This window comes from Pelecanus crispus, chromosome 12 (assembly GCF_030463565.1).
Source record: "Pelecanus crispus isolate bPelCri1 chromosome 12, bPelCri1.pri, whole genome shotgun sequence".
In the NCBI taxonomy this organism is placed as follows: domain Eukaryota; kingdom Metazoa; phylum Chordata; class Aves; order Pelecaniformes; family Pelecanidae; genus Pelecanus; species Pelecanus crispus.
In genome coordinates, this window is record NC_134654.1 from 28,318,261 (window position 1) to 28,345,390 (window position 27,130).

General features: G+C 63.0%; 3 protein-coding genes across 3 annotated transcripts; 2 read left to right on the plus strand and 1 right to left on the minus strand.

Annotated features, from left to right (window-relative positions):
- Nucleotides 1-1,265: 1,265 nt before the first annotated feature.
- On the minus strand, nucleotides 1,266-1,698 carry NDUFAF8 (NADH:ubiquinone oxidoreductase complex assembly factor 8). The gene is made up of 3 exons (XM_075720301.1): nucleotides 1,618-1,698; nucleotides 1,409-1,519; nucleotides 1,266-1,286 (listed from the first exon to the last, which is right to left on the minus strand). Exons 1-3 carry the CDS (start codon nucleotides 1,696-1,698, stop codon nucleotides 1,266-1,268), a joined length of 213 nt encoding a protein of 70 aa, XP_075576416.1.
- A 529-nt stretch (nucleotides 1,699-2,227) lies between these two features.
- TEPSIN (TEPSIN adaptor related protein complex 4 accessory protein) lies at nucleotides 2,228-7,202 on the plus strand. Its single transcript, XM_075719991.1, has 13 exons — nucleotides 2,228-2,269; nucleotides 2,855-2,927; nucleotides 3,124-3,215; nucleotides 3,373-3,466; nucleotides 3,669-3,736; nucleotides 3,893-3,971; nucleotides 4,343-4,414; nucleotides 4,951-5,160; nucleotides 5,259-5,433; nucleotides 5,738-5,851; nucleotides 6,048-6,126; nucleotides 6,276-6,410; nucleotides 6,711-7,202. Exons 1-13 carry the CDS (start codon nucleotides 2,228-2,230, stop codon nucleotides 7,200-7,202), a joined length of 1,725 nt encoding a protein of 574 aa, XP_075576106.1.
- A 1,850-nt stretch (nucleotides 7,203-9,052) lies between these two features.
- On the plus strand, nucleotides 9,053-25,994 carry CEP131 (centrosomal protein 131). The gene is given in 30 exon segments (XM_075719829.1): nucleotides 9,053-9,113; nucleotides 9,116-9,157; nucleotides 9,160-9,195; nucleotides 9,198-9,222; nucleotides 9,682-9,880; nucleotides 10,943-11,028; nucleotides 11,805-11,916; nucleotides 12,339-12,457; nucleotides 13,360-13,473; nucleotides 13,584-13,733; nucleotides 14,131-14,248; nucleotides 15,020-15,136; nucleotides 16,178-16,346; nucleotides 16,486-16,586; nucleotides 16,717-16,899; nucleotides 17,281-17,472; nucleotides 17,608-17,745; nucleotides 18,279-18,404; nucleotides 18,505-18,621; nucleotides 20,032-20,061; nucleotides 21,642-21,744; nucleotides 22,007-22,208; nucleotides 22,487-22,594; nucleotides 22,792-22,909; nucleotides 23,112-23,186; nucleotides 23,273-23,415; nucleotides 23,735-23,912; nucleotides 24,037-24,233; nucleotides 25,758-25,818; nucleotides 25,920-25,994. Coding segments are annotated over 30 exon segments (3,495 nt in total).
- The last annotated feature ends 1,136 nt before the right edge of the window (nucleotides 25,995-27,130 follow it).

Genomic DNA, 27,130 nt, shown 5'->3' on the forward strand with positions numbered 1-27,130 from the left:
AGCACAAACAACGCAGCCAGGAGCCCCGGAGCCGGTCCGTGGCCGTCCTCCGTGTGCGTCTGTCGGGACAGGGATGGCAGTGGGCTCCGGAGCGCATCTCTAAGTCTGCAGAGGGGTGACAGGTCCGGGCTTTGTCCCCTGTTGCACCAACCCGCCTTTCTAAAGCGAGAGGGAGCTGGAGCAGGGGCCGGATCTGCCCCTTCTCACCCTTTGCTGCCTGCCAGGGCCCGGGTGGCGAGGGCAGGGCAAGGGCAGGCTCCTGCCCTATGGGGTCAGACCTTCCCCTTAGCCCCGACATGTGTTTGTCGGCGTTGTCTGCGTGAACACAAAGGACCAAAGATGCTCCCGCTCCCGCCGTTCCTCAGCAGCTGGGCAGGGCTGGAAGCCGGCAGGAGCTGCGTCGCCTCTGCCTGCCCGGGATTGCTCGTTACCGGGGTGGAGTGCTTGGTGGGAGAGACCGGAGGGGAGGCTGAGCTGATCAATAAAATAAGCTGAAGCATTTTGATCTGAATTCTCCTGGTTTTTTAATTAAAAAAGCTGGGCCATGGCTCCCTGGAGGGGCAGCAGCGCCTGCCTTGCTCCGTACCCGCAGGGAGTTACGCGGCCAAAGGAAAAAACGGTTTTGTGCTTTGAGATTCGCTCCTCCCTGCTGCTGGGGAAGAGGAGGGGAGGCTGTGATCCTCCCGCTGCCCTTGTGCACGAGGCCTGGTTTGGGGAGGAAAACACCTAATTTGTCATTCAGGGGATCAAGCAGCTGCAGCAGAGCTGCTGCCAGAGCAGAATTCAGAAGCTGGCGGCAGGGATGCGAGCCGCCTTCCCGGAGCACCCGGCTCTTCCCGGAGGTCTTGCCGTCACTGGGGCCGGTGTCCGTCTCGCCTCTGCAGAGAATCGTAGTTTAGGTTGGAAAAGCCCTTTAAGGTCATCCAGCCCAACCATTAACCTAACGCTACCAAGTCCACCACTAAACCAATTTACTTTTAGGAGCTCAGCACCTCGGGCTGCGCTTCCTGCTGCCTCGCCGGGAATTCTGCTGTTGAGCAAAGCTGGAGCTCACACGGAGCTGGGCCGTGGCCTCCAGCAGCCCCGGGGCCGGCGGCTGCCGGGGCTGGCACTGCCCGCGGTGCCGCAGCGAGGACCGGGGGCTTCGCCGCGCTCTTTATTTTGTAATTTCAGGACAAAGCCGGTCGGGTTTGAGAGGTTTTATTTTTCCCCAAGCGTCTCCAGGCCGGTACGCGGGCTGAGGGGCACCGGGGCCGGCACCGCGGTCACTTCGGCGTCGCCTTCGCCTGCAAAAAGCCACGGTTCAGGCCGGGCTGAGGCCCAGCAGGCACCGGCGCCGGTGCTGCTGCCGCCGCCGGAGCCGTGCCCGGGGGCCGCTCCCCACACCGGGACGGGGACCGGAACCTACCGCCCGGGCGAAGCAGTCCTGCAGCGCCCGGAACTCCTCCAGGCAGGCGTCCCGCCGCAGCTCCGCCGTCCCGGCCGCCGCCGCGGCCACGCACCGGCCATAGGCAGCCGCCTGCGGGGAACCACAGGGAAGCGGAGCGGGGAGCCGGGCTCGCCGGGCGCTCCCCCCGCGCCGCCCCGGAGCCGCTCCCCGCCCGCCCGCGGCCCCACCTGCTCCCCGCAGCCCGCCAGCAGCGCGGGGAAGCGCCGCAGCCGCGCCCGCGCCCGCAGCCAGACGCCCCGGCCCGACATCGCCGCCGCCGCCGCTGCCCCCTCACGGCCTGGGCGCCGCCATAGTGGAACAGCCGCGATTGGCCGCCCGCCCCGCTCATCAAAGCGTCGCGCTCTCGCATTGGGCGCTGGAGGATGCCCGCCCCTCCGGCTTGTCGATAGGTGGAAATGGCGCGCCTATCAAAGCGCATTGGCTCTCTGATTGGGTAACAGCGGAAGGTCGTCCCCTCAGCCTTCTCTGGTTGGCTGGATCGGCCCGCCGAGAGCGTGGATTGGTCACATGTTGCATCCACCTCCCGTGCCCCTACTGATTGGTCGCTCGTCGCGGGCAGCTCTGATTGGCGGAGGTGCCGGCTGTTTACTTCCCGTCTCCCGCCCTTTTGCCGCCGGCGTCAGCCTTGGGGGGACACTTCCGCCCGGAGCTCCGCCCTCCCTCGCCGATGACTGGCCGAGCGGCAGCATCTCGCACTCTCATTGGCGCGCAGCGCCTTCCGGGGGGAGGAGCCACGAGGCCACTTGAGGGCCGGGCAGGGCCGGCGCCGGGAGTGTCATGGCGGCGCCGCTGAGAGACCGGTTGAGTTTTCTGAGCCGGGTACGGGCCGGGACTGGGGCCGGGGGGGATGAGGGGTGGGTGGGCGGGCTTCTACAGTGGCCTTACGCGGGGCTGGGGGGGCCGGGGTCGACCCGGCTGGGGCTGAGCCCCGGTGCAGGGGGTTTATGACTACAGAAGTGTGGTAGAAACCTGCTTTCCCAGGCAGAATTTCAGCTGACTGCAAATTTATCAGTCGGAATTGGGAACGTTAGAGCAGAAGCTAATTCGCGTTTGTACCAGAGCATCTCTAGACACCGGTGTGCTGGGAGCAGACGCGGCAAAGAAGGAATTGAATGTTTTATCGGCATCCTTGCTCTACAAAGCTCCAAACCCAATCTTTCACCATTGCGTTTGGGCTCTGGAAGCTGGTTTTAGTCTCCCAGAGTTCAGCCTCAGGAGGGAAAAAAACCATGTAATTCTCAGAGAGCCTTTTTAGTGTCAAAGTACCTGCTAATGTGTCCCCTATTCGATCATTGAAAGATTTGTGTGGTAGTTGTGCAGCCCCATGTTAGACTAAACTAAACACCTTTTTGTGTTTTTTGAGTAACGATCTATAATTTTGCCATCCCTCCCCTCCTCCTCCAGCTGCCAACGCTGCTGAGGGGCACGGCGGACGACGACGTCCCCTGCCCCGGGTACCTGTTTGAGGAGATCTCCAGTATCCTTCCGGGGGGCCTGGGGCAGGTCTGGGGGCTGCGGGAGGCCCACGGGGCTGGGCAGGGGTGGCTGGGGTGGAGGGGGAGAGGTGCTGGCAATCTGGGGGGGGTCCTGGCAACCGGGGAGGGTCCGCCGCTGCCCCCCGCCCCAGGCTGTGGTCCCCGCGGGGAGAGCAGGATCCCTAACCCCCGCCCCAGAGATCTCCCACGAGTCTCCCGGCAGCAGCCAGTGCCTGCTGGAGTATCTCCTCAACCGGCTGCAGAGCAACTCCTGCCGCGTCAAGCTGAAGGTAGGGTGGTGGTGCTGAGCCGGGGCGGCTGCTGCGGGGGTCCCCCGGCCACGGAGGAGCCCCAGGGCCAGGGTGATGGGCCAGAGCGTGGGCATTGCCACGGGGCCAGCGGGGCAGCTGTGACTTGGCCTTCTCACCGCGAGCCCTGCGCCCACAGGTGCTGAAGATCCTGCTGCACACGTGCACCCAGGGCTCCCCCCAGTTCGTCCTGCAGCTGAAGAGGAATGCCTGCTTCATCCGGGAGGCAGCAGGTAATGGGGCAAGAAGCCGGGGAGCTGGGGCAGGAGAGCGGGGAGCGGCCCTGCGTGGGGCTGGAGAACCCAGCCTGGCTGTGGGGGAGAGCCCAGGGCGGCTCCAGAGGCCGAGTGCTGGCCGGGGCCAGGGTCCTGCTCTATCCTGCCTCGTGCCTGGGAGCTGAGCATCCCCCAGCCCCGCCAACCTCGTGCCTTGCAGTGTTCTCTGGGCCCCCAGACCCCCTCCACGGCAACAGCTTGAACCAGAAGGTCCGGGCGGCCGCGCAGGTGAGTGCCGGCCCCATTCCCTGTGCCGGGGCGGGGCTGCTTGGGCCCTGCCTGGAGCGGCAGGGCAGATCTGCCTCCCAGACCCCCACCCCAGGGCCAGGCCGGGGTACCCGGTGCTCCCCAGCTCTCTGCCCACACCCCCATCTCTCCCGGTAGGATTTGGCCAGCGTTCTCTTTTCGGATACGCCGCTCCCCCATCCTGCTGCACTGCCGGCCCGTCCCCTGCCTCCTGCAGGTAAGCGCAGGCCCCTCACGGACCTGTCACCACGCCGGGCCGGTCCCTTCGGCTGGAGCTGTGGGTGTGCAGAGGCCCCGCTGGCCGGGGGGGCTGCTGGGGGTGAGGGCAGGGTGCTGCGGGCCCCGGTGACGGGTGCCTGGCTGCTGTCCCAGCCCTACTCACTGGGGATGTCCCAGAGCTCTGGCCAGAGCCGGCTGCAGGGTACTGTGTCGGAGGGAAAAGCGTGCCCGGGGGAGCAGAGGGACGCTGCCCTGGTCCCAGCTCCTCCCAGCTGCCCCAGGCGCTTCCCTGGGCTTGCAGGGGAGAGAAACAGCAGTGGAGGGCGATCCTGAACGCCTGTGCTCCCTCTGAACTTGTGCCTCCCCCAGGTATGGGCTCCAGCCCCAGCCCCTGCAGCTCCTTGCAAGGATTTGGCTTCAGCAGTGAGAAAAGCAGCTCCGGTAAGTCCTGGTGCTGCCCCTCACCTCGCGTGGGTCCCCTGCTCGGTGCTGCCCTGCCTGCGCGCAGGGATGCCGCAGCCCCGGGGATCCTGCCCGGGGTTAGACCAGGCTCCCAGCGTTCGGAGACACGTAACCTGGTTGCCAGCTCTCTCGGCGGGTGTTTCTGGGTGGCTCAGAGCAGAGCTGTGCTGCACCCTTTGCTTTGTGCAGCTCTCCCCTTTCCCAAGCCGTTTGACGGGTGCTGGGGCTGGTGGCACGGCCATGGAGGGCTCTGCTGGGTCCTTCCCTGCTGACGGGGACGTGGGAGGTTGGCTTGTGTCCCCTGGCCTGTCCCGGTAGCCCCCAGCTATTTCTCGCCCCCCTTGTCCAGCCAGAATTCCCTCACAGCCCGGCTGTGCCTGGAGCCTGGCTGCCGGGGCCGCTTCTCTCTGCCATCAGGTCCCCGCCATCCCCTCATGGCACCCTGCAAGGCGGTGGGTGCCCGGAGGCTGGGCTGGGCTCCCTGGCAAGCGCCTGACGCCCTGGCCTCTGCCCAGCTTCGACGGGAGAAAGCCTGCTCAGCACCATCCAGCGAGCAGCCGAAGCGGTGGCCCACGCTGTGCTCCCCGCCCCGGAGGGACCCCGGCCTCCCCGCAGGGAGCTCCACGAGGACGCCTACCAGCCCGTCAGGGCCCCCTCTCCCACCGGGAGCCCGGCCAGGGCTGTGAAGCCTCCAGCAGCCGCCGCAGCAGCGCACAGCACCCGAGGTAGGTGGGCTACTGGCTGCTGGGGGGCCTGGCGGGGGTCCCCACGAGGTACCGGGGCTGGTTTGGGGGTCAACACCTCCCTGCTGCTGTCCCTGCAGTGAGCCACCAGCCGGGGCTGGCCGGGGGCGGCTGGGAGGAGGTGGACAGTGGGCACAGCTCCCAGGACTCCTCGCAGGGGAACGGCATGTTGAGCCGCACCTCGGATTCCTGCAGCAAATCGGGCAGCGACAGCCACTCCGGGGCCAGCCGGGAGCTGACCCACGTGGCTGAGAGGTGAGAACGGGGCTCTGGGGGGCTCCCCTTCCCCCAGGACCTTCCAAGATGCTTCCCTCATCTCCAGGAACCATGCCCTTGTTTTCCATGCCTTTAATTTGAGTCACCTGGTGCTGCTGGGCTGGATTCCTCCTGGCATATTTGGCCTCCCAGCTTGCGGCAGCCTGTGGTTGGGCAGAGCCAGGGGCAGGGCAACTGATTTGGGAGGGACGCCCTGCCTGCTGGAGGGTGGTGGGGTCTGCGCTGGGACCCCAGGAGGGAGCAGGGCCGGCCCCTGTCCCCACCGAGGCATCTCCCTGGGTAGGGTGGACGCTGACAGCCTGGGCGACTGCGTGCGGGAGGTGAGCCTGGTCTCAGCGCTGACCCGCGGCGCCAGGGTCTTCCTCACCAGGGAGGAAGCACAGCACTTCGTCAAAGAGTAAGTGCACAAGGCAGGCTCTCCCTGGGACCATGGGTGCTGCAGGGGCTTCGAGGGGCAGCTGGAGCCCTTCTTGCCCCCGTGGCTACCTCCTCTGGGGCCAAAATGCTGCCGGGCAGGAGGGCTGCCCACTCCCGGCCGGCTCCTGGGGTGCTGCGTGCGGCCGGCGCAGCCGTAACCCCTTCCCTTTGGCCAGGTGCGGGCTGCTGAACTGCGAGGTGGTGCTGGAGCTGCTCAGCCGAGCACTGGAGGACCCCGGTGACAGCGTCCGCATGGTGAGCGCGGGGTGGTCCCCGGTGTGCCACCAGCAATGTGCCCGTGGTGCTGTCTGCCCCGGGCTGTGCCGCTACAGGCACATGGTAGAGCTGGGGCGTTTCAGTGCCTGTCCTGCCTGCCGGGCTCAGCCATGCTCTCCTCCCCGCAGAGATCCATGTGCGCCATCTCCTCCCTCATGTGCTCCGACCTGCTCTCCCTGGAGCAGATCTTCGCCGTCACTCGGCAGCGCCTGCAGCAGCTCAGCCAAGGCAGCCCCGGCCCTGTTGCCAACCGAGCAACAAAGGTGACTCTGGGGACGTCCCTGTGCCCTCTTCCCGGGGCAGGGGGGTTCCGGGGACCGGGCTGCCCATCCTCAGGGACACCCAGATCTTGGGAGTGGTTCCGTGCGTGTCCCAGAGGGGTGGGAATTGTCAGTCTCTCTCAGGAGCAGGAAGCCTGGGGGGTGCGATGCTTCCTCCCCAGGAGACAAAGCCCCTGATTGGGGATGCCGGGGCTGATCCCCAGCACCGGGAAGAGGTGACGGGGCTGGGCCTGCTTTCCGCTGCCGCTCTCACTCCTGCCCATCCCGCTCTTCTCCTCCCAGATCCTGCGGCAGTTTGAGGCTCTCTGCAGAGGCCAGCCCTCCCAGAAGAGCGCGCGCCCGGACTCGGACCCCTCTGCCCTCGCCATGAGCTCAGCCCCGTGCACCGGGGACCTGCTGACAGACATCCCGCCCCTGGCAGGCGAGAGCATCCTCACCCCCCTGACCGCGGCCCCGCTCCCCATGGCCGCGCCGGCCCGTGGCGAGGAGCAGGGGATGGAAGCGGAGACCCACGGGCAGCCCAGTGCCGCGGTGCCGGTCTGTCCCTGCGAGCAGGAGGTGGCAAGTAGGCTGGCAGGGGACACGGCAGGTGCCCCTGCGCCCTCCCGCAGCCTGTCCCTCTTTGCCGGCATGGATCTGGTGGCCCGTCCCGGCGCGGTGCTCTGCCCGGACTCTCCGCTGGCAGAGCCGCGGACACTGTCCCAGCCCCAGGACAGGCAGACGGACGCAGAGGGCAGCCGGCAGCCCTCAGCCTTTGCCTTTCTCAACATGTAGCTGTCGTCAGGCTCCCGGGGGGCTGCGGGGGCTTTGCCCTCCCTCCCTGCGGGGCCTTGTCGTGCCATGGCCCCCCCGGGGGCTCTTCCGTGGGCGGCTGGCTGCTCCTGCACCGGGCTCGGCGGGGACAGGGGCCTCACGCCCCCAGCTTTCCCCGTGGCAAAGAAACAAACAAGCAAGAGCGAAGGAATGGGGGCTGCCAAGGGGACACGGGGTGTGAAATGGCCGCCGGGACTGGGGCTCTGGTAAGGGTATGATGTCCCTCTCACTGTCTTTTTTGCCAAAAGTCCCCGGTTTCCCAGGGCCGGTGGAAGGGCACAGCTGCTGGCACCTCTCGCTCGGCTGGGCTGTGAGCGGGGAGCCGGGCTGGAGATCTGCCAGCGCCCACCGGGGCTGAGCTGGGGGGGTGGTTTGGGGACCTCGGCATGGCCATGGGTGGCCCACTGCCTCCGGCATCCCCCAGCTCCGGCCTCGGCGGCTGCCGTGGGGAGAAGGCGGCGTCCCAGTGGGGCTGGGACCCCCCCCAATAAACCCCACGCTCAGGTCTGCGAACTTGTGACTTCTTCCTGCGTCGTTGCCGCAGCCTGCCCCACGGCTGGGCCTGCCCCACGGCTGGGCCTGCCCCACGGCTGGGCCTGCCCCACGGCTGGGCCTTCATTACAGCTCCCTCTGCCCCACAGCTCCTCCTGCCCCTATGGGGCAAGCCCCGCCCCTAGCCCCGCCCACCTTTCCTCCTGGCCCCGCCTCTCTCACTGCCTCCCAAAGACTTGCCAGCCTGTTTGGCCCCTCCTGCTTTCTCAGACCCCGCCTCTAGCCCCGCCCACATCACCAGGACCCGCCCACCTTCCCACATGGCCCCGCCTCCCTCACTGCCTCCCAAAGACTTGCCAGTCTGGCTGGCCCCTCCCACCTCCGCAGACCCCGCCCTTAGCCGCGCCCACTCCCACAAAGACCACGCCCATCGTCCTTCCTGACCCCGCCTCCTAATGACTCGCCACCCCGGCTCGCCCCGCCCTCCCCCCAGACCACGCCTCTCCCCTCCCTCCTCCCGCCCCTTTCTACCCCTCAACCTATCCCCGCTCTCCTCCCGGCCCCGCCCCTCCCTTCCGATTGGTTGTCTCCTCCCGCCCCGCCCCGCCTCAGCTCATTGGGCGGGGCGGTGCGCGCGGCGGCGGTAGGCTGCGCGGGAGCGGGCTGAGGGGAGGGGGACCGGGACCGGGGCCTGCTCCGACCTGGGCGGGGGGGAGGAACCGGGAAGGGGGTACGGGGGGGGGGACCGGGGCCTCGGAACGGCCCCCGGGGCGCTTTGTGGGGCGGGCTGCGGCTGGGCAAGGCGTGGGCCAGGGCCTCGGGTGAGGCCGGGGGCCGGGGCCGGGGCTACAGCCCCGGCCCCGGCCCCCGGCCTCACCCTCGGTGCTTCCCCCTCAGCAGGCCCCGGGGGGGTGCGGGTCCCTCTCAGCCTCCTCTGGGCCCTTCTCGGTGCTCGGAGCCCCTCGCCCGTGTCACCCGTCCTGCGTGGAGCCTGGAGGGTGCTGGGCTTTGGGGGGCTTGGGCCTGAGGGGCCTGGGTGTCCCGGGCCTGAGGGGCCTGGGTGTCCCGGGCCTGGCCTCTGGGCCTGAACGCCTTTTTCCCGCTGTGAGCCCGGTGGTTTCCAGCGAGAGCCGTTTGTTTACCCGGGTTGCTGGAGCCTGAGGCATTGCTAAGGTGTCCGGTGGAGCCCCAAGGCGGGGCGGGGGGGGGGGGGTGAATCCAGACCTGCTGGGGGAAGATGGGTTATGGGATGGCTTAAAGCGGTCACCCCGGCCTTTGCCTCGGCGACAGCTCCTGGCTCAGCGCTGGGGCGGGAGGGGATGCAAAGGGGTAAAGCGGGGAGCGTGCCGCCTCCCGAGCTGGGAAGGGGGCTCAGCTCTCCCTACCGCCACTTCCAAGCAGCTTCTTGGCAGAGATTGGGAGTGCTTGTGGGGGAAAGATCCCTCGGGAGCTGCCCCGTTGCTTCCTGCACCCCGATGCAGGGCGCTGGGTGAGCTGAACACCTGGCTGTAGCAGACGGGGCTGTTCTGGGCTCGTGTGATCCTTTGCAGCCATGGTCTGGATGGAGTGAGGGAGCCCGGTGTGGGGAGCAGGGCTTTTCTTCTCTCTGTTAGTCGTCCGCTGGCCTTGAAGCGAGTGTCCCGGCCTGTAAATGGGGCAGTGGGACGTGGCACCGACAGCCAGGGTGTTAGGCCAAAGCAGTGAAGGGACGGCTGTTGGTGTCGGTTGCTGTGAGGAGCTCACCCGGAGCCTCTGCAGGCCTTGTGTTCAGTGTTATTTGGCACGTGGAAATGCGGAGGAAGGTGTTTTGTCCCATTTGAAAATGGTTATGGCTCTGTGTGCCGGCGTTTGTCAGAGACACCTGGGAGCGGAGCGTGTGGCTCGCTTGCCGCGCAAGGCTGGAATTGCTCCCCGTGCCTTCACTTCTCCGTCCGCGCTGTGCTTCCAGGGTCCCTTCTCTCTGCTCGAGCATGAAGAGCACCCGCAGCAGCTCCTCCTTCCAGGGCGCCGGTTCTGCCAGCGTAGATCTCAGCCTGACCGGCCTCCCGGTGCCGGTCTCGCGACGCCCCAGCAGCGCTTCTCCCGCCAAGCACATGGCGCGCTCCATCTCGGTCACCACTGATGGCAAACCGAAGAGGAACACTCTGGTGAGTCCTTGTCGGGAGAAATCCTTCATCCCTGCATCCCTCCTGCTGCTCGGGGCGGGGAGGCGTGTGTGCATGGGCTGCAGGATGCCTCCGTGCACACCCGCTCTGCCAGCAGCGCTGATCCTGCGGGCCGAGCTTTGAAGCGCAGCCTGGGGTGGGAGGTGGCACCGGGGAGGGCCCTGGCTCCCCCCAGGAGCGCATGGCAGCGCGGCACGGCTGCGTGTTTGGGGAGAGCAGCCACACCGCCGTGGGGAGGGGAGGATTGGGCTGGTCCGGGTGCTGCTTGGAACTGTGGCTCTGGGTGCTGCAGCGCTGCGCGCTCTCTCCAAATCTGATCGTCCTCGACGATCGGCTGCTCGTCAGGTCTCTTCTTGACCCTTTAATGCACAAAGAAAGGCAAGCAGGAAAGCGTCAGGCTTCACCCTTTTCCCTTCCTTGGCCTTCACCTCCCTGTGCCGGTTTCCTTCTGGAAACTCCCCAGTTCCTGGTACCTTGTGCCGGATGCTGCGGCGCTTTCAGGCCCAGCCTGTGCCTTGCCGAGCACCCTCTGTTCCTGCTGGGCTCAGCAAGGCTGGGGACTCAGTCTCTCGCTGCATGGGGGTTTCTACGAGGGTTTTTTCAGCAGAGTGAATGAGCCCCAGGTACTTACCGGGCTCTGTTGAGATCCAGGTGTGGAGAGTCTCTGCGCTCCTTGCTGAGTAATCCCTACTGCCTTGGCAGTCTTCCTCTATGCTTGTTCCCAGGGCAGGTAACGAGCTCAGCCCTTCTGGGCTGGGGAGCTCGCCCAAACGAACGCGTTCCTGCTGGCTCAGCAGCAGTGCAGGAGCCCGAGGGGGAGCCCGGTGTCATTGCGCTCTGCCTCGACGGGAGGTTGGCAGCCGCGGGGATGTCGGAAACATCGCGTCGGGGCTGTGTGGAAGGGGGTGGAAGGGCAGCACCGCCAGAAGTGCTGTTTTAGGATGCCTGACTCGAGGGGGGAGCCTGCCTCGGCCAGGCGTCCCAGCTCCTCCTGCCCGTGCTTCTCCTTAACATCGCTGCTGAATTTAGCACCCTCCTCCGCAGGAAGATGCGGGATCCCGGGCAATGAACAACCTCCGGAGGTCCAACAGCACCACCCAGGTTAACCAGCGGGTGAACAGCACGCGCAGGTATGGCTCCAGCCACCAACGTCCGTCCGTCTGTCCCGTGGATGGGACCGTGTGAAACCCCACCCATCTGTCTGACCTCTCTTGTCCTGTGAGGGAACCAGAGCCTTTAAAAAATGTACTTTAAGCTCTGTCATACACACAGGGGGCTACAACCTGGCCTTGGAAAGCCAAGGTCTGGTTTTTGTTTGGGTTTTTTTTTTTTTTGAGGGGAGGTCACTTGATCAGGATTTGGGGAAATAGAGCGTATTTCTGTGTCTGGGAAGCCTCTGTCACAAAAGACACTCAATTTAATTCCAAGGGACAGGACTGTTCAATTACAACAGCCCCTCACGGACCCTCCAGACCGTAGCTGGACTGTGTTAGCAGGCGAAAAGTTCTCCTTCTGTCTCCAGTGACCTCCTAGCGCCATCTCTGAACCGTGATTTTTCCATTCTCTTGCTGCCCTGTGCCCACCCCTTTAATATATTCTGTCTCCACACGTCGTGCTGGAATCTAGAGCTCTGTATAAAAACAAATTGTTCATAGATTTCGTGACTCTGTAATGATTCTCCGTCCCTTTTCTCCTCTGTGTCGTGATGCAGGCGGTAGGTGAGCCTCGGCTCTATGCTGTGCATGTTGTCAGCGCGCCCTGCCGCGATCAGAGCGTGCTTCTCACTGAAGCTGCGCAGGATGAGAGCTGTGCTATCGCTGTCTTGTTGCCGTTTGTCTGCATGCAATATTAACTCCAGAACACGTGTTCTCTCCTCCTCCCTGCCTTCCCTGGGTTCGGGCTAAAGCTCAGAGCAGATGGGAGACTTCCTGACCTTTGAGAGTGGTTGTGGGGGAAGAAAGAAACTGGCGAGTCTGAGCAAAACCTCCCCGGAAAAGAAAACCACATGGAACATCTTGGTGAGGATGGGGACATCCTGGGGTGGGTGGGCTAAGTCAGCTCTGCTTGCTGGAGGAGTTGGCTGGGTTTGCTGGAGGAGCGGGAGGGTTTCCCTAGACCCGAGGATGGGGTGGTACAGCTTGCCTGGTCCTTTCTCAGCCTGCAGTCAAAACTGGCGCATTTTGGGTGGCCAACGTGGTCGGCCAGTCCTCTGGCCTGCATTGGCCTTGTCTCTGGCCTGGGGCTTTTGGCCCCTCGCCTCTGCATTCCTGGCTTCTTCTGGTGGAGGCAGGCAGAGGCACAGGCAAAGCCTCGAGGCTGCCGTGCTGTGGAACGGAGGTTTCTCATGTGTGGGAGAAACTGGCTTGTGAAGGAAGAGGGTGGTGTTTGAGGATATGGGTTTGGCGCTTGCCTGCGCTTATACCTGCTGACTCCGTGGCAGGACGATCAGCCGCGAGTGTTCCCGGGCCACTCCATCTCCTGTGGCGTGGAGCCACCAGCAGGCATGAGGAGGAAAGAAGCCACCGTGCTCCTGGCAGCCAACTTCACTGCCAACAACAGGTAGGAGGGGCGGCGGCGCTGAACCCGTAGGCCTGGTGTTGGGGGGAACTACACCGAGAAAACACCCAGGCAGAGGACGGGGTGCCGGTGCTCCGCCTCTGCCGGGGCATGGGGGTCAAGTGCGGGGCAGAGCGATGGCGGCGTGCCAGGCTGGCCGGCCAGGACACCTTCGGAAGCCGCGCAGGAGCTCGACTGATGCGTGGGAGAGGCTGCTCTCCCTCTAGGAAAGGGAACGAGTAAAACTTGGAACCCTTCGGAGCCAGGAGAGACTTAAAGCAAGGCTGCGTGTAGAGTAGGCTGAGCAGCAGGCTGTTAGGTCTGCTTGGGCTGTGTCTGTCTGTCTGTCTGTGCGTCGGGTAACAGCTACCGGGGAGCGAGCTCTAGAGAGCGGGTGAGTCGCTTGTGAGGCCTCCCCTGCTCCTCGCCTCGGGGAACGCTCCAGACGGTGAGGGTCGGGTTGAGGGTTGCCAGGCAGGGAGCTGTCCCCTTCGGATCCAGCAAGTCACAGAATCATCGAATCGTTGAGGTTGGAAAAGCCCTCTAAGATCATCCAGTCCAACCATTAACCTCACACTACCAAGTCCACCACTAAACCAGTTAAGGGGAGAGGAATAACTTCATGTGTCCTGGCTTGGTGGCTGGATTATTTTTTAATGAAAGTAAGACCTAGGAATCACTAAGGTTGGAAAGGACCCCCAGGAACATCAGTCCAACCATCAACCCAACACCCCCATGCCCACTAAACCATGTCCCCAAGTGCCACCTCTGCCCATTTTTTTAACCCCTCCAGGGATGGGGACTCCCCCACCTCTCTGGGCAGCCTGTTCCAATGCTTGACCACTCTTTCCGTGAAGAAATAATATCCAATCTAAATGTAATGCCTTGTCTTCTCTCCGCAAAAGGAGCAACAAGGGCGCGATGGGCAACTGTGTCACCACCATGGTGCACAACAACTACTCCACCGCTGACAAGGGCCCTGCACCCAAAAGCTCCAACCAGGCACCCAGCTCCCTCAAGTAAGTGTGCTGAGGTCCTGGCTTGGAGGCTGTGCTGACCCCGTGTTTGTGTGCTGATGTGGCACGCGATGGGTCAGGATGGTGCCAAGTAGCTTCATCTTCTGCCTTAGCAACGTTGTCAAAGCCACCTCAAACGAGGATGGCGAAAGCAGCAGCTTCGTGAAGTCTCAGAAGAACTTCTCCAGCAACAACATCATGACCCGCAACAACAACAGCAGCCTGTCCCGGAGGAAGGAGGTGACGGAGGAGGAGGCGGAGAGGTGAGGCAGAGCCGGTGCGTGAAGGTTCATGGGAAGAGGCAGGAGGACGGTGCCCGGCGGAGGGGTGGGCTTCAGGGGAGCTGGTACCGGTTTGTTCTCATCCTGTGGGGCTCCAGATTCGGGAAGGGCCCCTCTTAGTGCACCCACAGTGGCTGGTTTACCCTCCCCGTGACTCGGCTCTGCGCTTTGAGTTGTCCTCGTCAAAGGCACGAGTTCCTCCCAGCCCAAATGTCAGCCCAGGAAAAGGCCTCATTGAGTCGGGGCGTGAGGGGACTGAAACAAGTCCTGGTGCCATGGGCGAGCAGCCTGCGCTCTGCTGCAGCAAGATGGGGTGGTGCCGCCCGGCCAGCGGCCGAGGAAGACTCCAGGGCCGCGCTGACCCTCCCTGTCCCCGCAGGTTCATCCAGCAAGTGAACTTGGCCGCTGTGACCATCCAGCGCTGGTACCGACGCCACTCGCAACGGCACCGGGCAGGAGCTGCGGCTCTGGGGCGCTTGCTGGCTTCCAAAAGGGAGGTCAGTCCTGTCGCTGCCTTGTAGCGCAGACCCTTCGGACACCCGTGTCCCGCTTGCCTTGCTGGCGGGGGAATTTGAGTCCCTTTGGTCACCAGACCCTCAAACCAAGACCTGAGCTGTCAGAGACAAGGGGGTTTTGGCTTTCCATCTGGCCAGCCCCTTGCAGAGAGCTGAGGGAGGGTCCCGTCCCCGCAGAGATGCAGGGGAAAAGCCTGGGTTTGGTTTCAGGGGGAGTTCAGTCCGGGAGCCCCGGGGCTCAGCGCTGCACAGCTCCGGTCCAGCAGTTCCCTTCAGCTGCGAGCAGGCAGATGCTTGGCAGTAGCAGCACAAATCCTGCTGAATTCTTATTGTCTCGGACACGCTCGTGGCCAGAGGAGGGATACCCTGTCTCGGTTCATCGTAGCGAATCAGTAACAAGTTGGCTCATTAGAGAGCGACGAGTCATCCGCAGCTATTTGTGTTTCTTTGTGTTTAATTATTTATCCCAATAACGAAGGGTACTGTAGCTCTTGCATGTGAGAGTCTATTTTTAAGCCTCGTCTCCTCGGTGGTTTCAAGCCCACATGACTAATAATTACGTTTAATATCTAAAGAAAATAAGCTGCTCTGAAGTGGAGCTTTTCTGAGGGCTCTGTACCTGCACGGAGGGGAGGACTGGGGGGATGGAAAGCCGGGGTACGGGGTGACCTCGGGTGCAGCGTGCCCTTCTCTGCTGTGGGTGGTGGGTGCTGGAGAGCTCTCGGTAACATTTCTGACCCTCCTCTCTGGAAGGAAAGGCAGCAGCGGATGGAGGAAGGGAATATCCTGGATTTGCATGGGAGGAAGGATGAGGAACGCCGGAAGATCCGAGAGGAGAAGGCGCGCCTGGCCCGACGTGCTGCCATCCAGGTAGGGACAAGGCAAGGCCTGCGTGAGGCCACTTCGTTGGCGTTGTCTTGTGAGGCAGCGAGAGGGCCTCTCCTCCGCATCTCTCAGGGCTTTGCAAGAAGTAGAATTAGAGCCAGCCTTGGAAATGGAGCGCTCCCTACGGAGACGGAGGTGCCATAGAGCGGTTTCCCGCTGTGCTCCTGCCAAGCCTTGGCAGCTCGTTTGGAGCTTGCGAAGACAGTGCTGGTTTCGATCTAGTTCTCGGGGAAAGGGTGACCATGTTGAAACAGGGAGCCTGTAACTGCAGCTCTGAGAATGAGGGCATCCCGGGAAGGGGACCCTCCTTGGGAGCGGGGTCCCTCCAGGGTGGGCTGAGCACTGCTCTGTGCCTGCTGGCGGGAAGCACCTCGCCGTCTTCACCCTGTTCTTGCAGCCCTCTTTTGCAGCAGGAAAGGGCTGGTGCTCCTGGGGCACAGATGAGGGGCTGGCACAGACTACGGGGAGTTGCGTGTTGGCTTGCAGTATAGCTGAAGATTTTTTTTTTTTTTTTTTTTTTAAAAACCCAATTTCTCTTTGCCCTAAAAGGAATCATATTTCGGTGTGTGTGGGGTGGGTCGGGAGAGGCACAGCAGTGAGCAGCCAGAGGACAGCAAAATGGTGCAACAGCCTTGCAAACACGTGCTTGTGATTTCCCAAAACTTGGCTAAGGCAGCCCCCTGGGCACTGCGGCGTTGCCACGCTGCGCGGTGCTCGGCCCTCAGGATTCGGTAGCTCTTTACGGGGCAGCAAAGGACACTGCGCAGGGGCATGTGAACAGGCTTGTTCACACGTGGAGCTGGCAAGACCCTGGCTACCACCTTCCCTCTGCTCAGAGCAGTGAAGGGTAGAGCTGTTGTTCCTGTGCTTTCCCTTTCCCTAGAGCTGTCCTCGCTAACCCTTCAGCAGCAAGCGTGCGGGTTGTTGCTGTCTCCCAGGCCCTTGCTAGCACTCGAAGCAGTGCAGGGACGTGTCAGAACACACCCTGTGCTGGGCAGGATGCTGATGGCTTGTCTGTCCCTACAGGAACTGCACCAGAAAAGGGCCCAAAAGGCTTCAGATGCAAAGCGCTTGGCAGAAGAAGAGCTTGCGCTGGTGAAGGGGAGCAGAAGGGTAGCAAAGAAGAAGCCTGCTAAGCCTGCTTCTGCAAGGAATGTCAGTCCGGCCAGCAGCGTCACCAAAGCCAATAACGCTGGTGAGTCCCTTCCGCGGGTGTCTGATGCTTTTGGAGCAGCGTCTGACGTGAGGATGACAGAGGGGTGGTTCTCACTCTGGGGAGCTGCTTTGAAGGGGCCGGTTGTTGGCAGTGCCTGAGAACAGTCTGGTTCTTGCAGAGGCCAATTTCCACTCGGTAGCTGCAGAGCCAGAAGAAAGCGGCCTCGCAGACCTTGTCTCCGTGCCCTCGCGGGACCCTGGGGCAGAGGACAAGCTGCAGGTGGGTCTGGCTTTGCCTCGTGGGGCTTCTGGGATCAGCTGTCCTGCCGGGGCGGCTTTGGAGCCTTCATTGACTTCTGGGGAGATCCTCCAAACTCTTTTACTGCAAGGTGCGTTGTCTTGTCCCCTAGGATGTGAGCTCCAGAGAGACAGGCGGCGAGGATCAGGAGACGGTGGTGACTGCTGTCAGCAGGGCTCAGTCCAAGGTCACGCTCAGTGAGCTGCTGGACACGCTCAGGCTGTTGGAGGAAGAGCCAGAGCTGCTGCCCCCACCGAAGGCCTTCAAGAAGGACAGATACGCCTGGATAGATGGGGTAGGCAGAGGGCCGAGGCTGGTCGCATCCATCCCCACACAGCGATGGCTGCCTGGGGAGAGCGGGTTCCCCTACGGGTGGCCTTCTCCCAGTGCTTGCTGGGTGGTGGAGGGTGAGAAATGTAGCTGGTTCACTGCCAGAGAAGGCAGCTGGAGCGGGCTTGGAGGCAGCTGGAGGGGGCTTGGTGCAGCCAGGGCTTGGACATCTGCAAGGAGGAGCAAAACCATGCAGGGGCTGTGGCGGGAGCAGGGTTAGCATGGAGGATAAGGCTGGTTATTGGGGTGCAGTGGAAGGACTGGGCTCCAGTGATGGAGAAGAGCCACCACCTGTTCTCCTGAGCCTTCCCCTGGGTGCTCATTCACAGCTGTGTCTGCCCCGCAGGAGCCCAGCTCCAATTCCCTGACTGCTGATAACTTGGAGAAGTTTGGGAAGCTGAACCACTCCCCAGGGATCCCTGAGGACGGGGCGCTGCTCTCGGAGGCCAAGCTCCAAAGCATCATCAGTTTCCTGGATGAGATGGAGAAGTCGGAACAGGAGCGGCCCAGGTCGGCCGCCTCGGCCACGCAGCGGGAGGTGAGAGCTGAAGCGAGAGCCCATCTGTACTGGAGAGGTGGTGCGAGAACATGGTGGGAAGGGTCTTTGTCCCTCATCCTTCTTTCAGATGGTCCCTACCATCTTTTAATTGGGTTTTTTTTTTCATTGTGGCAGGGTCTCCTCTCAGAAGAGGAGCTGGCTCACTTGGAGCAGGCGTCGGCTGTTGCCACAGAGGTCACGAGCTCCCTAATGAGGCTGAAGCTGGAAGTAGAGGAGAAGAAGCGAGCCATCAGCCTGCTGCAGACAGCCCTGGTGTGTGAGCCAGATGCTCTCGCTTGCTGGGGAATGAAGACCAAGAGCCCTCAGCAGATGTTTCTTGCGGCAGTGGCTTTGAAGCACAAAATTAGGGCTCTGTGAATAGGGCTTCCCATCTGTGTCCCTGGCAAAGCACTGCAGCATTCCCGGAGCTAGTGCTGAGGAGCCGGAGGGCTGTGGGCATGGGCAAGACCTGCAAGGATCTTCCCAGTCTGGTGTGGCTTCGCTCAGGTTTCTCCATGCTGCTCCCCGATTTGAAAGGCGTCCTCAAACTCCCCTCCCTGGCAGGTGCCTGGCTAGTCCAGAAGCCCTCGGTCAGGCCCTGGGCTGAACTCTCTTCTCTTCTGTCCCACGGGGGTTTGGGTCTTCTTGCTGACGGCGGGGCAGGAGGTGTGAGTACCAGGGAATTTGATTTAGCTCTGTCCTGGCAGCGCCTTCCAGGTTCGGTAGTTATCTCCTGTACACGTGCTGGGGCTGGTGTAACTTCTTCCTCTAATGTCTTGTGGCTATTTCTTTCCTACATCCAAAAGGCTCAGCAGAGGGAACTGACTGTCCGGCACGTCGAACAGACTGAGAAGGAGCTCGGCCACCAGCTCAGGCTGCAGAGGGAACAGTATGAGGCAGCTATCCAGAGGCATCTGGCCTTCATCGACCAGGTAATCTCTCATCCCAACTCAGACTGATGCTTCTGAAGCCAGAAGCGGAGGTTGCTGCACCCTGCCTGGCTGTCTGATGCCTTTTCTTCACCCTGCCCAGCTCATTGATGACAAGAAGCTGCTGAGTGAGAAGTGTGAGGCTGTGGTAGCGGAGCTGAAACAAGTGGACCAGAAGTACGGCAAGAAGATCACCCAGATGCAGGAGCAGCACGAGCTGGTGAGGGGATAGGGAAGGTGGGAGGGTGGGGAGAGGAGATGTGCCATGGCCAGAGTTGGTTGGTTTTGCTCAAATGGGGCCTCTGCCCAGAGCAGTACGGTCTCTCTCACCTCGGCAGGGCCCGGTCGTTCTGGGGAGCCGTTCTCTGTGCGCAGAAGGTCCGTGTCACCCGTGGAGCTTTGCCCTGGCTCCCCAAGAGCTGCTGTCCTCTGCTTCCCAAAGCGTGGGGCTGACCAAGAGACAATGCCAGCTCCCAGGGGCTCTGCTCAGAAAGCCCCTTCCCACATGTTCTTCTGTGGACAGAGCTCTCCCTCGGCTGGGGGGTGACTGGGGGGATCTCGCTTCGGCAGAGGTGAAAGCAGGCGCTGGCACAAACCCGATGCCACAGAGGAATTTGTACCTGTGGCCGTATCCTCCTGAGCTGGGTGATTTCCAGCCCTCTTTGCAGGAGCAGGGATGCTCTCGGAGCTAAATGGGAAGAAGATTATAAAGGACCACGGGGTGTATGAGCAATAGTACCAGACCTCTGTGGGTTTTGCTGGGCTGTTGCCCTGACCAGCACCCAAACACGCAGAGGGCTGTTTCCCTCTGCGCTGCCTGCTTGTGGGAGCTGGCTGGCAGCTTCACTTGGGAGCGTGCAGCGAGCTCCCTCTCCCGCAGATGCAGGCGGCTCGGCTCACCCTGTACCAGGCCTGGCAGGAAGGCAACGCCGCCGTCTCACGGCTCAGCCGCGGGGCTCGTCCTGGCTCTGCTGCCCCGGTCCCTGCTCACCCTTGGCCTTGCAGCCGAGCTCATGCCCAGGGCTGTGGGCAGGCGTTCGCGCCAGTCTGAGCCTGTTCGGACAGATGCCCTCACGCAAACAACGCAAAAGCTCGCTTGGCTTGCTTTGCCTTGCTGTTTAAGCCTGAGATTTGAGTCCAGCTGAGAGGAGGAAGCCAGCGCAGTTTTGCTGTGCTCGGTGCCTGGAGGGGCCCCTTCCCGTGGAGGGACGGGGCTGGTTTTGCTGCTGCAGCCTGCGCGGGGCAGAGGAGGTTCCTTTCTTACCTCTTGCTCCCCGCTCGCAGCAGGGCAGCAGCGGTGGGAACGGCCCGGGAGCCCGTCTCTGCTCTCTGGACGCTTTGTTGTCCCTGCTCCCGGTGAGCCGGGCTCCAAACACGCGGCATGCTCCCCGGCAGGGCTGGCTCTGCCCCCGTCCCGGAGCTGTGATCGCCGGCGGTGCTGCCGGGCCTTTGGCTCATCCGTGTATCTGCCTGTTTGGCTGCACGTCCCCTCGCTCCCGTGGGACCCCTGCCCGGTGCTCTCGTGTAGGCATGGCTGTTTGATTTTGCCTCTCTCCCCTCCTGTCTCCCCTCTCCCCCGTGACTCTGCGATTCCCCTTCTCTCTCCATTCCCTCCTTTCTTTCTCCCCAGGTCTGGCGCACTTTGGGCCCCTTTTGTGAGGTAAATGTGGTCTTTGCTCTTTTTCTGTGCCTTGCCCTTCTGCTCTCGCGCCCTGACCTGCTCTGGCTCCGCAGGTGCCTGCACGTAGCAGGGCTGGGATGGGAACTCCCCGTTCAGCGGCAGGGTCAGCCCCGTGAAGGAGCCCCTTCACCCCATCTCCCCAGGCCACGTGCTCAGCTGCTGCGCTCAGGCTGTCCCTGTCTTCCCATGCCGATTTTCCTGCACTTTTTTCCCTAAGGGCGAGTGCAGGGCTGTGCGGGTGGCCCCCTGCTATTCCCTGCTCCTCTCTGCACAGCGGCCATTGGGTCTCCTGCCGCACGCTTGTCCTCTGGAGCTGGGACACGTCCCGCGTCCTGCACATGAACATCATCTACCCGTGCCAAAACGGAGCCGTTTCTGGCTGGGCTGGGCCTTTCACGGGCCGGTGCCTTTCTCACCAGAAACCCCAGCACAGAAGTATGCGGTCGAGTGCTTCGACTGGCTTTCAGGAGTGCTGGGAAAGAGCTCCGTGGGCAGCAGGGCCTCAGTGTTTCTCCAGCTTTTTTGCTGGAGAGGAGAGCCGAGGAGGTAAACGCAGGCAGAGGAGGAAGCGAGAGCAGCGGCTGTGCCTGGGCCTTGCAGCCTTCGAGTCTTTGAAGAGTTCTGGGGTGCTGCAGGAGCTTGGTCTGCGGTGATACCACGGTGTTGGGAGGTGTGCCTGTCTGTCCGTCTGCCCACCTGCTGGAGGGTCTTCCATGCCAGGGAGAGGGAAGGCTGGAGAAGGAAGCATCTTCACACACGACCCTGCATCTGCTGACAGACGGCCTGCCCCGCACGCAAGGACCGTCAGCAGCCCCAGTTCCCCTCTCCCCTCCGTAGGTGCTCTCGCGTCTCAGTCAGCGAGTGCTTTCCCAAGGGTTTTGCTCTTCTCCCCCATGCTCAAGATCTGCGGGCGGCAGCAGCCCCGTCCCGTGAGAGAGAGGAGAAGGCACTGGGAGAGCGTACGGCTGCTGCTCTGGGCTGGGAGAACGTGCCTGGCCGGGGCTGTGCGAGCCGTCTGTGCACAGCTCAGGCCATCTGCTCTTGCCTGCAGCTTCCTTTAGGATGAGAGGAAATGGCCTCAAGTTGTGTCAGGGGAAGTTTAGATTGGATATTAGGAAAAATTTCTTCATGGAAAGAGTGGTCAAGCATTGGGACAGGCTGCCCAGAGAGGTGGAGAGTCCCCATCCCTGGAGGGGTTCAAAAAACGGGCAGACGTGGCACTTGGGGACATGGTTTAGTGGGCATGGGGGTGTTGGGTTGATGTTTGGACTGATGATCTTAGAGATCCTTTCCAACCTTAATGATTCCTAGTTTTACTTTCATTAAAAAATAATCCAGCCACCAAGCCAGGACACATGAAATTGCTACTCTCCCCTTAACTGGTTTAGTGGTGGACTTGGTAGTGTGAGGTTAATGGTTGGACTGGATGATCTTAGAGGGCTTTTCCAACCTCAACGATTCAATGATTCTGTGATTCCTTCTCACAGCCAGGCTCCCAGGCTAACAGGGGTTTTCTGCCATAGCTTGTCTCTGAAGCTTTCCCATTTGCTTCCAAACAGGAGATTAAGAAACTGAAGGAACTGATGAGCGCAACTGAGAAAATCAGGCGGGAGAAGTGGATTGATGAGAAAACTAAAAAGATCAAAGAAATCACTGTGAAAGGTACGGGCACGTTCCCTCGGGGGTGGCTGGAGTCGGGCTGGTACAGGGGTCACGTCCGAGCAGTCTCTGCTCCGTGTTTGGCAGAGACAGATGCTAGAGGGCAAGAAAGCTCGTGCGTGCTCGCCCCCGCTTTCTTACCAGCCCCTCCGTGCTAGTTGATGCGTTTGCAGCCTCCTCACCAGCCAGCCAAGGCCAAGGGCACGGGTGTTGGGGTCCGGACAGCCCCGAGGCCAAGTGGTAACTCTCCTTCCCGCTGCCCCAGGGCTGGAGCCGGAGATCCAGAAGCTCATCGCCAAGCACAGGCAGGACATCAGGAAGCTGAAGATGCTGCACGAGGCCGAGCTGCTGCAGTCAGACGAGCGGGCTGCCCAGCGCTATGGGCGGCAGGCGGAGGAGCTGCGGGGCCTGCTGGAGCGGGAGAAGGAGGAGCAGAGCCAGCGGGAGAGGGAGCTGGCCCGGCAGCGGTACGTCGTCATGGGGGGAGGCTTGAGGGCGGTTTGAGGCTCGCAGCATGGGGGTGGTGTCCAGCACCCACGTGCCGGTGGGTTCCCGATATTTGCAGCAGTTGATATCCACGGGGAGCAGCCCCTTTCTCTCCCCTAGCCTGAGGTGGGAGATGCCAGCGAAGCAGGGGCATCCTCCAGCCCCAGGTCGGCCGCAGAAGGGATGGGATGGGGCAGGGTGAAGAGGCGGACGAATGCCCGGAGCCAGGTGCATCCCTGAGGCTTGCTCTGCCCCGCAGGTGTGAGCAGCAGCTGGAGCAGGAGGAGCAGGCACTGCAGCAGCAGCGACGCCGGCTCTACGCGGAGGTGGCCGAGGAGAAGGAGCGGCTCAGCCAGCAAGCAGCCAGGTGAGCGGGCTGGCAGCAGGGCTTGCGCAGTGGCCAAGGGCTGGAGGCAGCTCCAGGCTCGGGAGCGGTGGGGCTGGTTTCCCTAGGCCAGGCTCTGGTGGGAAGAGGGCTGGTGCTCCAGGGGGGAGCATCCCGAGGAGCGGGCAGCGAGGCTGGGCCGGTGTGGGTGTTGGGAGCTGTGGTCCGTGTGCGGGCAGGCAGAGAGCGGAGGTGGAGGAGCTGCGGCGGCAGCTGGAGGCAAGCAGCTCGGCCGTCACCAGGGCACTGAAGGAGGAGTACGCAAAGGAGAAGGAGGAGCAGGAGAGGCGGCATCAGGTCTGGTTTTCCCCTCGCCTCCGGGCCCTGGATTGCTGTTTTGGGTGCGAGCAGTCCGGTCCCCAGCGCCTGGCTGCGGTGACGTGTGCTGGCACCACTGAGCCCTGTACCCTCACCGGGGTGGTGCCGGGGGGCTGCTCCCAGCCGGCGTGGGGAGCTGCGGCTGCTGGAGCTGAGCGGTTGTCTCCTTGTCTCTCCGCAGGCAGAAGTGAAGGTGCTGAAGGACCGGCTGGAGATTGAGAAGCAGGCCTGGGAGGCGAACTACATGAAGAAGGAGGTAACAGCAAGGGCTGCCCTTCTCCAAAGGTGCCACCCTCGGGTTCCGAGAGGGATTGAGGCAACGTTTGCCATCTCTGTCTGCAGGAAGCCTGGCTGCTCTCCCGGGAGCGGGAGCTGCGGGAGGAGGCGAGGAAGGAGAGAGACAAAGAGATCGAGTTGGTGATCCAGCGCCTGGAGGCTGACATGTCCTCGGCCAAGGAGGAGTGTGAGAGGGCAGCGGAGAACAGGTAGGGGGGAGAGGGAGGAGGGAGCCTGGGAGTCCCAGCTCCTCACGGGCTGCTCCCCTTCCCCCGAGCCCTGCGCATCTCTCCAGCGAGCTCTGGACACTGTAGCTTGTGGGTGTGAGCAGCAGTAGCGCAGGAAGGAGCGACTCGCAGGGGTGAAGTTTACCCCTCACTTGAGGAAACAGCCCTGGATCTCCCATAGGGCAGATCCTGCCCCTCTCCTTGCTTCTGTGTCATGGTCCCTCCTGCAGCACGAAGGTGGCCGGGGATGGTCCCTGCAGCGCTGGGCTGAGCCAGGCTGCCTGTCCTTTCCTCCCGTTAGGATTAAGAGGATCCGAGACAAGTATGAGGTAGAGCTCCAGGAGCTGGAGAGGTCTGAGCGGAAGCTTCAGGAACGCTGCAATGAGCTGAAAGGGCGGCTGGCAGAGCTGGAAGGGGAGAGCATTCGTCTGCAGGGCCTGCTGAAGCACAAGGAGCAGGAGGTGGAGGAGATCCGGAAGGTGGGTGAGGAGCAGAGCCGGGGGCTCTGGCTCTTCTCCCTGCTCCGTGCCGTGCCTGGCTCCGTCCCCCTGCGTTGCCCTGTGCCTGTCAGCATCTTGATGTCACCTCTCTGCCCTGCTGCAGGTGAGGGACCAGCTGGCTCAGGAGCGGAGCAGCCTGGCAGAAGTGATCCGTCAGGAATTCGCTGACAGGCTGGTGGGGACAGAGGAGGAGAACAAGCGGCTGAAGGCGGAGATGGCGGAGATGAGAGCCCGGCAGTGCCTGGAGCTGGACAGGATAGTGCGGGAGAAGGACAAAGAGCTGGAGGAGGTTCACAGGAGGTGAGGCTGCCTGGGCTTCACTGCGCCGGGCTGGGCTCATAGCTGGGGCTGTGGGTGCAGGGCTGGCCCGGGGTGCATTGCAGGAGTGTGTCCGCAGTGCTGCATCCTCAGGCACGGCTTCCAGCCCTGTCAGGGCAAAGTGGGCAGCAGAGTCACCCAAGCTGGCTGCCTGCTCAGCCACCGTGAATCCTCTGGCCCTTTGTGACTTCTAGCCTGCTCTGTGTCATCTGGTCCCCAGGGCGGCTCCCTTGCATGCCTGGAGGACGCGAGCGTCAGGGCGGGCAGCTGGAGCCCTGTGAGGGCTCCTGCCAGGAGATGCCAGTGGTGCACGGCTCCGTCTGCGGCTCCTCCCTGGCAGGAGTGCTGCGAGCCTGCCGTGCCCACCGTCAGCTCCTGGAGGGCTCCGCTGTGGGTAGCAGCCATGTGATTGCAGCCACCGCGGCATCTTGCTCTGCAGATTTACCGCTCCAGAGGGGCCAGGCAACCGATTTTCCCCCTGCCCTGAGCGTAGGGGAAGGGAGCAGCCTGCTGCCGGGTCAGGGCTTGGCTGGCCGCTGCACAGCTGCAGAGGTCAAGGGCAGCTGTGACATCCCCAAAACGTGCCGGGGCCCCAGGCTGTCGGCTGCACAGCACCCCGAGGACCCGCTTTACAGGGAGCAGGGGCTGTGCTTGCGTGCAGGGCTCCGGGGCTGTGCTGTGGGGCTGTGGCGTGGGGCTTGGCTCCATCCTGCGCTCAGCGGGGAGCCGGTGCTGGGAGTGGGAGCCGGGCTCAGCGTCGGGCAGCGAGAACGTAAGGCTTCCTCTTCCCTCGAGCCTGCCTGCGGGGGAGGGATTTTGCAAGTGAAAGGAGAATCAGAAGGGGAAGCACATCGTCTCCTGCCGGAGCTCTTTCTGCGTGGGGCAGTGCGCTGCGCTAGCAGCTCCAGCATGGTGCAGAGCCGTCCCTCCTGTCGGTGTCCGTACGGAGCCACTCACCACCAGCTGTAAGGAGAGGCTGTTGTGCGAGCACGGGGAGCTCGCTGGCTTTCCTGGATCCTGCTGAGTGATTCCCGTCACTCTGAGAGCCAGGGGCGTACCCCAAGTATGAGAGAACGGGGATCCCCTTTTCCCTTCCGTCCCTTACTTACAGCCTGGCAGAGGCTGAAATGCGGAGGTCTGGCGCTCTGAGAGCCGTGGGGAAGAGTTCAGCCATGAGGCAGCAACCGTGGGCTTGAGAAACGGGAAGAAACTTAAAATCCCCTCCCTGTGGTTCTGTTAATTAATTAAGTCTTGCGAAGATAATGTCCCCTTCTTCCTGTAGATGACTCGATCCAAACTACGTAATGCTCACCAAGGGAATAAAGGCACTTCTAGCGTGTAATGGCACCCCGAGCCCGGAGCTGCTGCTCTTTGGCCTGCCGCAGCATGCCGGGTGCAGGGAAAGGGGCTGTGCCTCCCCCGGTGCTGAAATCGCCCTACTGGGGCACGGGGCCAGCCCCCTGTTTGGGGCTGGGGTCCCCAACCTCTCCGTGTCCGTCTGCTCAGGGTGAAGACGGCCGTTGCAAGGAAGGAGGAGAGCGTGAGCAGCCTTCGGAAGCAGTACGAAGTGAGTGAGGGGGGCAGCCAGCCCTGGCCCCCGCTTGCCCCTGGGGCTGCGGCTCTGCCCCGGGGCGCAGCGAGCTCTCCCTCTCGTGTGCTCTGTTGCAGGCGGCCGTGCAGAGAGCCGACCGCCTGGAAAACCTCCTGGAGCAACAGCGAAAGCAGCTGCTGGCCACCAAATGACCACCCCGCCGTGCAGGTCTGGGGGCGCTCCGCGGTGCCCGCTGGACCCACGCTCGGGGGGAGCGGACACCCATCGGCATGGGGCTGGGGTTGGGCTCTCCCTTCCCTCCCCTCTACCCTTGTTTTTCACAGCCTGGTCCCGGTGCTGCGGCTGTGAGCCCTCCCGGGACCCTCGGCAGCCTTCAGCGTGGTTGTGTTTTAACAATAAATCTGCGCTGGTTTCTAGGTGCGTGGGAGCTGCGGCTCAGGGCTGAGCTGGGGGGGACAGAAGCTGGAGATTTTGAGGTCAGGGGGTTGGGCTGAGCCCCCCTGCTCCCACTGGCCGGCGAGGGATGGGTGGAGGTGGGAGCTGTCGCCCAGCAGCATGCGGGTGCTGGCTCTGACGGCACCCGGCTCTGCGCCTTGCTTCCCTCCTAAAATGAAGTATCCGGGATGCTGCAGGGAGGCACGGCCGGGGCAGGACGTGGTCCCGCAGCCTCTGCTACCTGCAAATCTCTCAGCATCCCGTGACAGCTACGGGAAATGCCTGGGCCGGGCCGGCGGCATCTGTTTCCTCTCGGCGGGGAGCGTGCGACCGCTCCTCTGCAGCCTTTTCCCTCCAAGGAGGCCGGGGCTCGGCACGGGGGGCGAGCAGATGTTTGCTCATGGGGGTGCCGGGGTGTTTCCCATCTGTCCTGCCGGGGAGACCCTACCGCCACGCAGGGCTGCGGGATGAGGGGACCCTTCGTCACCCCAGGAAGCTGCGGAGGAGCTCGGCTGCTTCCCGGCGCTGGCGGTTGTCCTGGCGTGGGCTCCCGGCTGCAGCTTCCCATGGGAACACGGTGGCACCCATGGGTGCCCCTTATCTCTGCCCATGTGTTGGCGCTGGGCATGGATGTCCTGGGGCAGGAGCAGCTCCTCCAGCCCCGGGGTGCTGCTGGCTGCAGCCGAGAGGCAGAGGCTGGCTGGGTCCTGCCCGGCTCCTTTCCCGGCTGAGCTGCCGGCCGTGCCCGTCTCCGCTTCCCCCCTCGCTGAGCTGCCCCTCTCAGCCCTCCAAACAAGCAGCAAGGACAGGGAGGAGCGTGCAACCCTGTTTTGCTGGGAAAACTTGGGCACGGTGCTTGTTTTCATTGTTGCTTTTTCTAACACCCGTTTCC

Bases quoted from the DNA above. Each gene is read 5' to 3' on its own strand.
- NDUFAF8 (XM_075720301.1), bottom strand. From the start codon at position 1,698: ATGTCGGGCCGGGGCGTCTGGCTGCGGGCGCGGGCGCGGCTGCGGCGC. The intron at 1,520-1,617 runs GTGGGGCCGCGG...GGTTCCCCGCAG, and splicing joins TGGCGGGCTGCGGGGAGCAG to GCGGCTGCCTATGGCCGGTG. The intron at 1,287-1,408 runs GTAGGTTCCGGT...GGCTTTTTGCAG, and splicing joins AGGACTGCTTCGCCCGGGCG to GCGAAGGCGACGCCGAAGTG.
- TEPSIN (XM_075719991.1), top strand. From the start codon at position 2,228: ATGGCGGCGCCGCTGAGAGACCGGTTGAGTTTTCTGAGCCGG. The intron at 2,928-3,123 runs GTATCCTTCCGG...CCCCCGCCCCAG, and splicing joins CCTGTTTGAGGAGATCTCCA to AGATCTCCCACGAGTCTCCC. The intron at 5,852-6,047 runs GTAAGTGCACAA...CCCTTTGGCCAG, and splicing joins GCACAGCACTTCGTCAAAGA to GTGCGGGCTGCTGAACTGCG.